At 36.3% G+C, this 14,470-nt stretch overlaps 1 protein-coding gene across 1 annotated transcript in view; it reads left to right on the top strand.

The window, feature by feature from the left end:
• Positions 1-2,755, top strand: part of SLC5A8 (solute carrier family 5 member 8) — a 122,430-nt gene extending 119,675 nt beyond the window's left edge. Inside the window, 2 exon segments of the mRNA XM_049782940.1 lie at positions 1,542-1,621; positions 2,630-2,755. Coding sequence (XP_049638897.1) covers positions 1,542-1,621; positions 2,630-2,755 — 206 coding nt within the window.
• Positions 2,756-14,470: the final 11,715 nt, after the last annotated feature.

Below are 14,470 nucleotides of genomic sequence, written 5' to 3'. Positions count from 1 at the left end.
AGAGAAGGCAGCCTTGTCTTGTACCAGATTTTAGAGAAAAGGCCTTTAGTTTATCTTTATTGAGCACAATATTTGCCATGTGCTTGTGCTCAATGGCCTTGACTATATTAAGAAAAGTTTTTTCCATTCCCATCTTGTTGAGAGTTTTTATCATGAATGAGTGTTGCACCCTATCAAATGCTTTCTCTGCATTTGATATCTATTGATGTCATATAGTTTTTATTTTTTGTTGATATGGTATATTATGCTTATTGGTCTGCAATATATTAAACCATTCTTGTATTTGTGGAATGAAACCTACTTTGTCATGCTGAATGATCTTTTTGATTAGGCATTGGCTCCCATTTGCTATGTATTTTTTGAGGATCTTTGCATGAAATACATGGTTTAAAATATTTTCTAAAAATCATTTGATTTTTTGGCCCAAACAATAGCATAGCGGTAGGGCATTTGCTTTGCATGTGGCCGATCCAGGATATATCTGGTTCTATCTCCGGTGTCCCATATGGCTTCACTAGTTAGGGGCAATTTTTGAGTACATAGCCAGGAGTAACTCCTGAGTGACACCGGGTGTGGCCCAAAACCAGAACAAAAATAATTTGAATTTTTATTTGACTCATTTGATTCACAAATAAAACACCAATGTTTTTGTTTGGTTTTATTAAATCAACCCTTAAGGAAGAAGATTTAAATCAAATACCGATATACTGATTTTCATTTAAATACTTTATCCCATAATTATAGTTTCCCTCATTTGTTTGCATTCTTCTATGTAGGGTACCTATCTGAGACCCACCCATTTCTGGGAGGGGTCTTGGGAACCGGATAATAGGTGTGACCTTACCTGCAAGACCCGGCCCATTCCTGGGAGGGGTCTTGGAATAGGTAGATAAACCCGGAAGCCAGGGGATTAAGGGTCTTTGCCTTTTGGCCCTGCTGGGCTCTCGGAGGAAGATGACTGAATTATAAGATGCAGGGCTAAGAATGGCCGAATGCTTGAAAGGTCACACACCTGTGGTGGTCAGGGCATGAATAAAGATGCTTCCTAATGCCTGCATGTGAGTGAGTTTTGATTATGCCGATTACCTGGGCCTGGAACCTGCCGGTTCATGGGGTTGCAGAGCCACGTGGCCTGGAGTGGCAGAAAGAAATCCATCGCCATCCACCGCCATCCAGCTCAATTATTAATTATGTAATGCAAGACTTCTACATTAATAACTACAAACTGGGAAAAGGCAAATACATTGTGGAAAGCAGAGGCAGATAGGTTGATATTTTATTTATTATAGTGGATCATGGAAGATACTTTCAAACCAGTTTTCCTACTGATATTTGAACAGATATTTTCAAGTGGATCACAGATGTGACGGTTGGCTTGCATTTAAGAGACATCTTGTGTCTCTTGAAGTTCCAGATTTACATGGAACCCAGGGAGAATTTTGTAGCATCTGAGACTTTGGAGGGAGAAGTAAAAATTCACTGTTTCCAGTACTACAGAGATCTTTTTTTAAACAAAGTCACTAATATATATTCGTTTTCAGGAGGAACAAAACAAAACTTGGACAGAAAATTCTTACTAACCAAAGAAGACTTTTTATCCAACTTTGACATTTTTAAGAAAGTAAGTTGTTTTTCCTTTATCCTAAATAATTGACTTGGATTTTATCAAGATAGAATAGAGCAATAGCACAGCAGTAGGGTGTTTGCCTTACATGTGGCTGTCCCAGGATGAACCTGGGTTCAATTCCCCCGAATCCCATATTGTCCCATGAGCGCAGAGCCAGGAGTAACTTCTGAGCGCTGCTGAGTCTGCCCCCCCCAAAAAAAACAAAAACAAACAAGCAAAAAGATAGAATAATAGTCATTATCCTTTGTCTTAGTGGGAATATACAAGGTTGACAGTTCGCTGTATTCTTCAATGTTATGTATTTCTCATTACTACAATATACTAGTAAGATGAAAGGAATATCAGTAGTGACCGTTATTTAGAATGGAATCAACAGTTTCTTTTTTCTGTTTTTTCCCCTTTTTAAACAATTGAATCACCATAAATTATACATTATACAATCACAAAGATATTTGTGATTTAGTTTTTGGGCACACAATGTATTAACAGCAATCCCTTCACTAATATCTACTACCTTCTACCATTGTCCCCAGTTTCCCCTTTTGAGCTGCATGCCTCTCAAACTGCCTCTGGCGCAGGCACGTTTCTCCTCTGCACAACTGCAGTTGTGCTAGTGTTCCCCTTCCTAAATTATCCCCCCACACCTCAACCCCAGTGGCAAGCTTCCTATTGAAGACCAGTTCCTCTATCCCAGTTGCAAACTTCCTATTCAAGACCAGTTCTCCTATTCTTTGTTCCTATTGCTTTTGGGCATTTGATATTCCTCTAAGAAATTTCTTCATATTTCACATATGAGAAAGATCATTCTCAGTTCATCTCTCTTTCTCTGACTGATTTCATTCTCCAGATCCACCCTATAGTAGTGCATTGTGTGATTTCATCCTTTCTTATGGTCAAGTATTCCAGTGTGTATATGCCCTATATACTTTCTTTATTCAGTTATCAAAGTTTCCTTTTTTCCAATTTAAAGTTAATCTCATGAGTATCAACATTTTCTTTCAGAAGAAGCATGATATAAACTATAAATCTCACCCAGTAGAAGATGGAGGAACTGATAATCCTGCCTTCAACCACATTGAATTGAACTTTCCGGAACAAAGTGAAAAGATCAATGGGACTCGTTTGTGAAGCAGCTGTGATCCTAGATGGTTTTACAGAATCAGTTTTCTCTGTTTTCTTTTTTGTTGTTGTTTTGTTGTTTTTGGGTCACACTCGGCAGCACTCAGGGGTTACTCCTGGCTCTATGCTCAGAAATCGCTCCTGCCAGGCTTTGGGGACCAAATGGGATGCCGGGATTCAAACCACCATCCTTCTGCATGCAAGACAAATGCCCTACCTCCATCCTATCTCTCCGGCCCCAGTTTTCTCTGTTTTCTAAGATAATTCATGCACACACATATTTGTTTTTTGTCTATCATAAATGTTTGGCCATAATCTATAAGTATCAATTTTTGTTAGAGCAATATCCTGACTTTTTACACAGGCTGAATTTATTTATTCATTGTTTTGGAGTTCTGAATTTCAGCATCAGCATTTGCTTCTATTATTCTAATTTTCTTTCATTTCAGTGAAGCAAACATTGTGAAAAGTTTGCACACTATGACTCCATGTATGGCAAAAGACTGTTAGACACAAATACTGTTAGCTACAAATACTTGTACTAGTTTATCTTGCAAAAACTTACATAAGCAAACACTACTTTTCTTTAATGTACTGGGATTACTAAATATATGCTTTGTTTCATGTTTTCGAATTTCAGAAAAAAATTCACAAAGCAGTCACAAATTTCTTTTTGCAACATGTCAATGAAGTGTTTGGCCTACATCAGCAATAATTTTTTTTCTGTAGTGGCCACATTAAATACTGCCTAGAAGTGTTTAAAATTATATTTAGGAATATTAAATATTTATAATGATTTTTGATTATCTTCTGATGTTAGATAGACATGCTTTTAATATTTATAGGTTGTCAATTGAAAACATTGAAAAATTTTAAAAAATATGTAGCTTACCTAAAGCAAAAGTTTATATAACATTTAAATTGACAACATATTTTTATGTATATAGTTTTTATTTTTAAATCAATATATTTGTAAACATATATCAAACAGTATGTATCTTTCTATAACATTTTATAGAGTAACAAGATAGATCTTATTTTATGTGAGTGTAATTTGAACTATTATTTATCAAAATATTATTTATCAAAATTCACATGTATATAGAATAATTCAATTTTGGAAATTTAAATCAAGTTATTTTTAAATGAAATTAAATTATTTAAATAAATATATGAATCTCAAAAGCAATGTGATCTACTTTTATTGAGAAATGTGATGCTTTTATTTCCACTTTTGACAGTGTATGTCTTTGTGATATCTTTATAAACATGAGTATAAAAATTCTTAAAAAGTCAAATAATGTTACTATTTAGTATTAAAATTCATAATCTTAATGATATAAATTTGGAATAAACAAAATATAGATAAAATGTTAATATGTTATAACAAATTAAATATTGGATATTCTGTATTATTATTGAATTACAATAATCCTAATAGAAAGAAAAAGCCATACAGTTAGCTTACTTTTATTTACCGCTGAAATATTGTATGAACTTGAATTTATCCTTAATTCCTTTTGGTGAAACTTAGCACTAAGCATTTGTCTAACTCATAAAAATAATGTGAGTATAAAAGAGCAGATCCCACTTCAATAATTTAGTATTATTTAAAATGTGCATATTGCTGGGAATCAAAACAGGTGAGAAAGATAATATATTAATCTTAAGAAAGATGAGTTGTTAGTGTACAATACAATGATGTGGGATAGTTTCTATTCTAAAAGCATGTGTCATAGAAATATTAAAACATGGGGCCGGGCGGTGGCGCTAAAGGTAAGGTGTCTGCCTTGCCAGCGTTAGCCTAGGACGGACCGCGGTTCGATCCCCCGGTGTCCCATATGGTCCCCCAAGCCAGGAGCGACTTCTGAGCACATAGCCAGGAGTAACCCCTGAGCGTTACCGGGTGTGGCCCAAAAACCAAAAAAAAAAAAGAAATATTAAAACATGAAGTTTATGCTATTCAAGAGAATGTAAAAAAAGCTATAGACCAATTACATTCACCCTTTGAAGAATTGAGATTTTTTATAAGTAGAATGCAAAAATATGTATATATATTAGTCTTTGTTTGTTTGTGCCATCATTTCTCTCTAGACCAACTGTTCTCAGCAGTGTGATTTTGCAATTTGGAGGACCTTTGGGACAAACTATGTATTTTGTCAATGTTGGTGAGGAGGTGCTTGCTTGCAGAATTTAGGAATGTGGTAAAACATCCTATGATACAGGGCATCTCCTTTCTCCTGCAACAAAAATCATCTTTTTGTGTTGAGTTCATGAGATCCTATATTAGTAATTACCATCTTGATTTTTCTGACGTCAGACACTCTGATTGTGTTCTTTAGGGAAATGGCCCCTTCTGTTTGATTGTTCTCATCTATAAATTAGAGTTGAACCACCACTATTACTGTAATGTAGTACATGCAGATTAGGGCTATTAACTGGTGAATAATTACATAAACCACTCTAAAGAACAATTATCTTCTCAATCTAATTTTCAACATTTTTGCACATTAATGAAAAAGTAAATATATAATAAAGATTTTCTAATTTTATTTTAATCATGAAGACCCATAAGATATAGTTTCCTGTTAATAATGGAGTGGCTGAAAATGATATAAAAACATAAGCCAGAGATAAATTGAGTGGGGGAATTAATTCTCTATGTTAATTCTTACAGGAAAGTGAGTTTTTAAAAATTAATACACTGATAGTCAACTGAGTGTTTAACCTCTTTTTTTGGATGGGAGGTATCTCCCGAGATCCTGGCTGTGCACTCAGGAATTACTCCTGGTTGTGCTAAGGGGACCATATGATCCCGGAGGTCCATTCTAGGTCAGCCACATGCAAGACAATTGCCCTACTCATCATACTATCTCTCCAGCCCTCAAAAGTAACTTCTAAGTTACTTCGGGTTGAGGGGAAGAAATTACTTTAAATTGTGGAAATTTCTGAGCCATAATCTCTGAATATTTCTGCATTTTTTACTTTCTCTATTCTGTACTCTAAATCTTTTCAGCTGAAACCTGTTTTCCTATCCTTCATGCCTGCCAGTTTGGCTCATAATTTACATATTTTGGGGAAGTTTTTGGGAATATTTTGGGCGGCGCTTAGGGGTTACTCTTAGCTCTGTGCTCAGAAATCACTCCTAGCTCAGGGGACCATATGGGATGCCGGGAATTGAACCCCTGTTAGTCCTGAGTCAGCCACATGCAAGGCATGTGCTATCACTCCAGCCCCAATAATTTACATATTTTTATATTTAGAATATTTCCGAGATGAATTAGCTAACTATGAATAAAAATGTATTTCTTTTTCCTGCTGTTTTAGTATATTTCACTATTCATTGAATTTTCCATTTCAGTGACTTTATTTTCATTTGTACAATTAGATGTTTTTAATTGAAATATGTCATATACCATACAGCTAACCCATATAAAGTATAAAACTCAATAGTTTTTATGTTCACAGAACTGTACAACTATTGCCACAATTTGGGAACATTTTCACCACTCAAAAGGGAATGAATGCAATTCCTGAGTAGTCATCCCCATTTTCTCACAAATTCCTTAACCCCAAGTGATCTCTAATCTGTCACAATAAATGTTTCTATTTTGGATATTACATGTAAATAGAATCAATATATGGTATTTTGTGATTGTAGGCTTTTCTCCTCCCAGCATACTATTTTAAGGTTGTTCCAAGTTGTAGGATCACTACTTCACTTACTTTTGACATAACAATATTCCATTGTATTACTATATCATAATTTATCCATTAGCTAGTTTATGTACATTTGTACTATTTACACGTTCAGTCATAAATAATCATGTTACATATTTATGTGGTCATATTTTTATATTGATGTTTTCATATCATATTCATGTTTCAAAGAAATTAGAGTATATAATTAGATTGAAATTTCTTGGTCACTCAGTGCTTAATTATTTTAGGAACTACCAGATTGTTTTTCCAAAGAGATTGTGCTATTTTACCTTTCTATCAGCATTACATAAAAGTTTCAATGTCTTCACATCCTGGCTAATATTTTAAATTCTCTTTTTTTAATTATATCGATTTTACTGGGTATGCAACTATTGCATTGTGATGTTTCATGATTGCAAAATGTGTTAAGCATTTGCTTATTTTTATTGAATATTTTTTTTTTTTTTTTTGGTTTTTGGGCCACACCCTGTGACGCTCAGGGGTTACTCCTGGCTATGCGCTCAGAAGTTGCTCCTGGCTTCTTGGGGGACCATATGGGACGTCGGGGGATCGAACCGCGGTCCGTTCTAGGCTAGCACAGGCAAGGCAGGCACCTTACCTCCAGCGCCACCGCCCGGCCCCTTATTGAATATTTTTACATGTTCTTTGGAGACATGATTAAGAGCCTTTTTGCATTTTTAATTGGCTGATTTGTCTTTTGAATTTTAAGAATTTGAAAGCATTTTGTTCCATTTTGTGAGTTGGAAAATTAAAAAAAAAATCCAAAGTCTTTGAGTTACAGAGCAAAGTCAGTTGGGATCTAACTAGAAGTACAATATAATATGACTTTGAAGGGAAGAAACATAAAACTTCCTGTTCACCCCCTGAATGCAGAGGAGGAAATGAGATGTTTCAGTGAATTAAATAGAAACTATGGTGCCATTTGTGATGGATGTAGGCAACAAAGGAGAGGCAAATGCTAGGAAAGAGATCAATACATTGCTTTACCTCTCTGCTGAGGCCCTGTGGGAAATAATTGTAAAATACTGGAATACTTAAGCAAATAGAAAACTTCCAAGAAATACCTTGGTTTGCATGCTGTTAGAGCAGGATAGGCTCAGGAAGGCTATTAGCACTGTATGATGAAGTAATCAGGCAGAGAAAGTACAGAAGAAAATATGATGGCAAGATAGGTTTCTTGAGGGTGGTGGTGAAGGGGGTTTGATCTATTCTTGGCTGGGCTCAGAGCTTATTCCTTACTCCTTTCCCTTGAGAGATTATATGTTATGTATATGTTGTAAGATCTAACCCACTTCAGCTGCATACAAGGAAGTATTATGCCTTTGATCTGAGAGAGAAAATTCATCAATTCTTCTCCACCATCCGGATCAGGTGCTTGCCTTTTGGCTCTTTCTCACATTAAAATAACTAAGTCTTTGATGTTTATAGCTCATAATAGTGGTGCTTCAGTAAATTTCAGAAAAAAAAAAGATAATTTTCTTGGTTTTTGAACATCAAAAGTATAGCTTGGGGGGGGCTGGATTGATAGTACAGTGGGCAGGATACTTGCTTTGCATGTATTCAACTCAGGTTCAACCCTGAACACCCCATATGATTTCCCAAACACTGCAAACAGTGATCCCTGAGTACAGAGTCAACCTTGAGCACCACCAGGCTTGACCTAAATCCCCACTCCCCCTGCTTAATCTTCAAGTCTAGTTTTAGGTCAGGAAGAAGCTCGGAGATGAAACACTGGTTTTTATTATAACTTCCTGAAATCACACACCTGAGTTGTCTGCTCAGTCTCTAGGAGAGCATTGCCCAATACATATTATTCAATGAATTAATTCATATAATTCCTCTCTATTAAGAGTTTTCATCCCTTGTGTTTATTTTTAAGTAAATGAGAGTTATAGGTTTAATTTTTTGGGGAAAACAAAATCTGAATAGAGTTTAATATCCTTAATGCTTTTAGGATCAACACCTGTGGGAGAGATAATAGAAGCAGGTTTAAATAGAAATGGCAGTTGAAAACTGGAGGGAAATCTCAACAGGCTGAGGAATTGTACTTTACTTCAAGCACTGCTGGGAACTATTCTTGAGCACTGCTGAATGTGGCTCCCCAAACCCAAACCCAAACCCAAAACAAAACAAAACAAAAGGATTTTGAACTCCAGTGCAGATTAGAAGAGCGATTTTCTACAGATTTTGGAGAGAAGCCCTCTGGTGTAATCATAAAGTAGACCAAGAATATCAGTTAGTCATGGATATGGGTTGTTAATGAAGGTAGATTTTGAATCAAGTGATCTTCTGCGAAGAGCTCATCAAGTAGGAACTTAAGAGGCTGGAGCGGTGGCACAAGCGGTAAGGCGCCGCTTTACCCGTGCTAGCCTAGGACCAACCGAGGTTTGATCCCCTCCTAGACCCCCGTGTCCCATATGGCCCCCCAAGCAAGGAGTGATTTTTGAGTGCATAGCCAGAAGTAACCCCTGAGCATCACCAGGTGTGGCCCCAAACCAAACCAAACCAAACCAAACCAAACCAAACCAAACCAAATCAAACAAAAAACAACCAAAAAAAGAAGGAACTGAAAGTTTAGCCTCTCAGTAAGTACTACTTGGAAAGGGAGTGGCAAGAAGGCTTTCATTGGGGCCAGAAGTCAGAAGGGATAATGCAGTGGGTAGGATGATTGTCATGCAAATGGCCAATCCGGATTTTATTTCCGGCATGTCATATGGATTCCCCGGGCTCATACTCCTGAATGTAGAGTCGGAAGTAATTCCCAAATACTACTGGTTGTGGCCCAATTGCCCCCTCCCAAAGCAGTCTTTCATTGAAGAGACATCCCAGAAATGTTGCCCAGTGTGCACTTCATGCAGTAACTGTTGCCCAAGATCACGGTCTGATTTAGTTTTGTGTTACTTCAGATCCCAAGACTTTAATATTTATTTTTGCTTTTCTGTACTTGCCAACATAGGTTACTCCTAAATTACTATGGTTTGGGTTTGATGTTGGGAGGAATTATTTGCACACTTCTGTCAAAGGAAGAGCTCATGTGTGAGACTGATCCAGTTCTTTAAGAAGCAACAGTGTTCTGCTCAGCCAGAAGCCTATAGTGCCTGCTATGAAACAGTGCCTGTTTTTTGAACAACATGATAAACATGATAAACTGACAGTTAACCACTGTACTAAGATCACTGGTTGGGACTTTGACCTATGTTTCCACCAGGATGGCCTTTCCTAAAGACACTCTGTACAGTCCATAAATAATTCAGCTTGAATTTTAAAGTATATTAAAGTGAAGCTCCTTATAATAAACTACTGTTAGTACTGCTTCCAACAGTAGTGACACAAAATTCTAATTAGGCCTGTCTTGAATACAAGCAGAGGGTGGGGGAGGAAGGAGATGGGGGAATTGCTGGTTGGAAGGTTACACTAGAGAAGGGTTTTTTTTTCTATAACTGAAATCCAACTACAAACATATTTGTAATCATGGTGCTTAAATAAAAATGTTATTATGAAAAAAACCTTAAAATTTCATTTTGTAATGGGTTCAAATTCTCAGTGTCACCTTAAGTCTACTGAAACAAAGACAGTGATAATGGATTCAGGTGATTAGGATTCAACCTTGATTTTGAGAATTGCAGACCAGATAATACTGATAAGTAGGAAAAAAAGATTTATGAGTAGCAAGTAAAGGGTAAATTAACAATTTATTTTAAAATGTCTAAAATATGTATTTTATTCAAGTATTTGTTTTTTAAACAGCACATCAGGTTTTCCAGATAATCACAGCTTCCTACTTAATTAGGTTTAAATTAATAAAAAATTTAAATATATCTTGGGGACAGGACAAGCTAAGTGTGGTTGTGCAGTATTTCCAATAATAATACCTATAGTACTCATCCATCTTGTCAAGACATAAGCTATAAGTTGAATGCTTTGACGACTTACAATCACTATTGTAGTGTAAAAGTTGTGAAGCAAGCATTACTTAATTTTTTTGCTGAAAATATAAATTTTTGACTGAAATTTCATAATTTGGGGGGCATCTGAGGGAACTTACCAAAATCACCATTTGGAAATCATTGGAGGGTATTCAGAGGTGAGTAGCTTTAATCTCATCATTGTAGAGAGTTCTCTGAAGTTGAAGTCTCATACTTGTTCTTTCATGCATGAAAATGAATTAGACTAATTGCATGCTGTAAAACATATATATATATATATATATAGGTTTGCTTTAAGGAGAATGAAACACTTGACAATCAGCATTAAATTGTCATTGTGAAGATGGAGTTCCCTGATCCATGAAGTAGAACAGCTATGTATGTATGAGTCCAATCCACTTTTTTAGCTTACAACACATGGGGTGGAATGGCAGGCATAGTAAGCAATGGTTAGAAACTAAGCCTGGATAACAGGTTTTATCTTGGGAAATAAATAACTTTCTCATAGTACTTCATCTTGAGATGTTCCTTGGACATTCCTCTCACCAATAGTGGGTATAAAATATTTCAGACTTCTTAACCAATTTGAAAAGAAAATTCAGTCAACAAACTCTTGTGTCCCTTTCTGAAAAGTGCATTATGTTAGTTCAGGTCCTGCTAAATAGAGCATTTTACTCTTGGGAACGTCACATCAATGGGAGCACTGAATATGGAAGACTGGATCTGCTAATTGCCATTCTGATGTACCATTTCCATTGAAGGGAATATCTAAGGTCTTTGGGAATCCATTAGCTTAGATTAAATCAAAGTCAAACTAAGTAAAAGTTGGACATAATAACAGGAGTGACTTCATACCATGAACTGAATGAGGACAGGAGATAATGGTGATTTAAGACTGATTTTACAACCTCTGGATGAAGAGATTTACAACAGGAGTCACTCAGAAAATTCTCTCTTGCCCTACCTTCCCCTAGACACAAGCTCTTCCTAAAACCAGCAGAATATGTAGAGTTCATATTTTCCCAACAAACTGTCACTAAAATAACAAAACTTAGAGAAGCTGAAAAAATACTGATGAACACAGATGCAAAAATCCTCAATGAATTGTTAATTTACCCTCACATCCCTATATGTCTCACCCCGAAAGAACCTGCAGACATGGCTTCTGCAGACCAACTCCTTGCAGTTCTTTTTTTCTCCTACACTCTCCTCCACACTATAGACTTGCTTGCTACGGAGTTTGGCTCCCAAGAGACCCTCAGCTTGAGGACACTACTTGACGCCCTACATCTGTGAATCATTACTCCGACTCTACAAGACAATGAGACAGGATGAAACTGTGCTCTGGATCTACACCCCCAAATATCTCAAAAGACTTAAAGGGGATTTCAATTTCTTTTGTATGTTTCTGTAGATACATTTCCTAATAGTTATAATTCTGTGTCTATTTTTTTAATTACAAAAATAGTTTCCTCATTTTATTTTTTAATAATGATTTTTATTTTGACCAAAGTGGATTACAAATCATTCACAGTAAAATTTTAGGTATATAGTGACATTGAATCAGGGGAATTCCCACCACCAATGTTGTCCTCCCACTCCCCGTTCCCAGCATGCATCCTATATCCTCCTTCTTTACTCCCTGGTCTGCTAGTATAAGTGGTCCCGTTTGGGTCTAGCTTGTAGAATGGGTATCGATCCTGTTGTCCTTGGCTTTGGATTTGGTACCTGAATCTTATAATTTTTTATTTCTACTCAATGTTCATATGACTGTTTGGTCTTGGTAACCTACATTATTCCCCCTCAGTTTGTGAGGCGAAACAAGATGGTTCGAGTTATGTGGTTCTGTTTGAAGGAAAGAAGAAAAAAAAAGGGACAAAAATCAAATAAGCAAAAAATGGGAGGAGTCCTTCTTGAGGCTATAAATATCTGTTTAAGAGAAGAAAGGGAAAAAGGAGGTAGCTTCCTCTATCCCTGCTTTGGATCTGCTTAGTAGGAAATTCTTGTAGAAAAGTCTTGATTGGGTAATGAACTCACTACAATCAGGGTATAGAAATTGTTTAGCTTGTTATTTTTACCTCCATTTGCACCAGGAGCATCATGTGACATTGGTCCATTTTGCATAGGCACACTAAAATGAGGAAATCTTACATATAGAAAGAAGTTCTTACCTAATAGGGATAGCAGAGCTGGCTTTCACCCTAAGTATTTGTCATGGAGACAATGAATTGGATATTGATCATACAACCTGAACTTAATATCCCAAACAGGTACTAGCACAGATTACGACACCAGCACCAGGACTCAAACTTCCCCTGGGGGAGACCCAAATGCTGCCCTGGCACCAACCTGCTCCAGGGTAGGCACATAAGACACCCTGATGATGAGTAAACAACAACAACTTGATCTAAGGGCAGGTGGCCTTATCCCAAAATCCAATGGTGAGATGAAATCAGAAGATGCTCTGCCCTAGGACCTATACAAGAACCAATATCTCTATTTATAAGAGACTGTCTATAACAACTGCGACTAAACAGAACTTTTCCTGGGACCACAAAGAAAGAGTTTATCCTAGTCTTCATCTTAGGACTTGTACAAAAACTAAGATCTCTACAGAAGACTGACTTTGTCAACCATGACTGAGCAGAAATTTTTCTGGGATCATAAAGAGAGACATTGGGGTTGGACAACCAACATGCCCAGAGCTTATAGTCAGTCTTTTGACAGTATGCTTCATGGATGGAGCCACCTTGTATCTCTTAGGCCAAAGGAATTTTCTTTCTAATTTCCCTAACGTTTGATCTGCCTATGCAAAAAAAAAAAAAAAAAAAAAAAAAAAAAAAAAAAAAAAGCCATAAAAGCCATACCTTCTCCTTCTTCTCTTTTTTCTTTTTTCTTTTAATTTTACTTATATAAATATATACAGGGGCTCCCATTTTTCCATAGAACCATAGAACTTGAATCACTTTTTCTGTTTCATATTTCCTCGTCTTTTTACAAATTGAGAAAAGAAAAAAGGTGGATGGGGCCCAGGGGCCAAATGGTTTTAGGAACATTGAGTGGAAAAAAAGGTCAGATCTAAGTCCCCAAGCCAAAGTCAATGAAAATAGAATCAAGAGACACAACATAGACCTGTTACACGAGTAGTCCAGAGGGCTATGGATGTAGGTTTGAGATGCATGTGGGGAACTATAGTGGAGAGAGGTCAACACTGGTGTTGGGAATGGCCCTAATTCACTGTCACTAAACACCTTAATTACAAATGTGAAAGACTTGTAATTCACAATGGCCACAATAAAAAATTTTAAAAATACTCTCAACAATATGGGAATGGAAGGAACTTTTTCATTATAGTCAAGGCCATCTACCACAAGCCAAAAGCAAATATTATTCTCAATTGAGATAAACTAAAAGCCTTCCCTTTAAAATCTGGTACAAGACTAGGCTGCCTCCTCTCAGTACTGCATTATAGTACTGGAATTTATTGCCATAGCAATTAGGCAAGAAAGATATCAAGGGCATCCATATCAGAAAGGAAGAAGTCAAGCTCTCACTGTTGTAGATGACATGATACTGTACTTAGAATAACCTAATAACTACTAAAAAGCTTCTAGAAACAACACATTCAGATAGTAAAGTGGCAGGCTAAAAATTAACACACAAAAAAATCAATAGCCTTCTTATATAGAAATAATTATAGAAAAAATAGACATTTAAAAAACATTCCTATTCACATTAGTGCCACACAAAGTCAAATACCTTGGAGTCAACTGAACTAAAGAGGTGAAAGACCTTTACAAAGAAAACTACAAAACATGGCTTCAAGAAATAAAAGAGGACACAAGGAAATGGAGACACATACCCTGTTCATAAATTGGGATGATTAACATCATTAAAATGGCAACACTCCCCAAATCATTGTACAGATTTAATACAATTCCTTTAAGGATACTCATGACATTCTTCAAAGAAGTAGATCAAACACTCCTGAAACTAATTTGGAACAATAAATGCCCATAAATAGCTAAAGCAACACTTAGGAAAAGAAGATAGAAGGCATCACTTTTCCCAACTT

This window comes from Suncus etruscus, chromosome 11 (assembly GCF_024139225.1).
Source record: "Suncus etruscus isolate mSunEtr1 chromosome 11, mSunEtr1.pri.cur, whole genome shotgun sequence".
Taxonomy (NCBI): domain Eukaryota; kingdom Metazoa; phylum Chordata; class Mammalia; order Eulipotyphla; family Soricidae; genus Suncus; species Suncus etruscus.
Note: the sequence above shows the minus strand (reverse complement) of the source record. Positions and strands in the feature narration are given on the sequence as shown.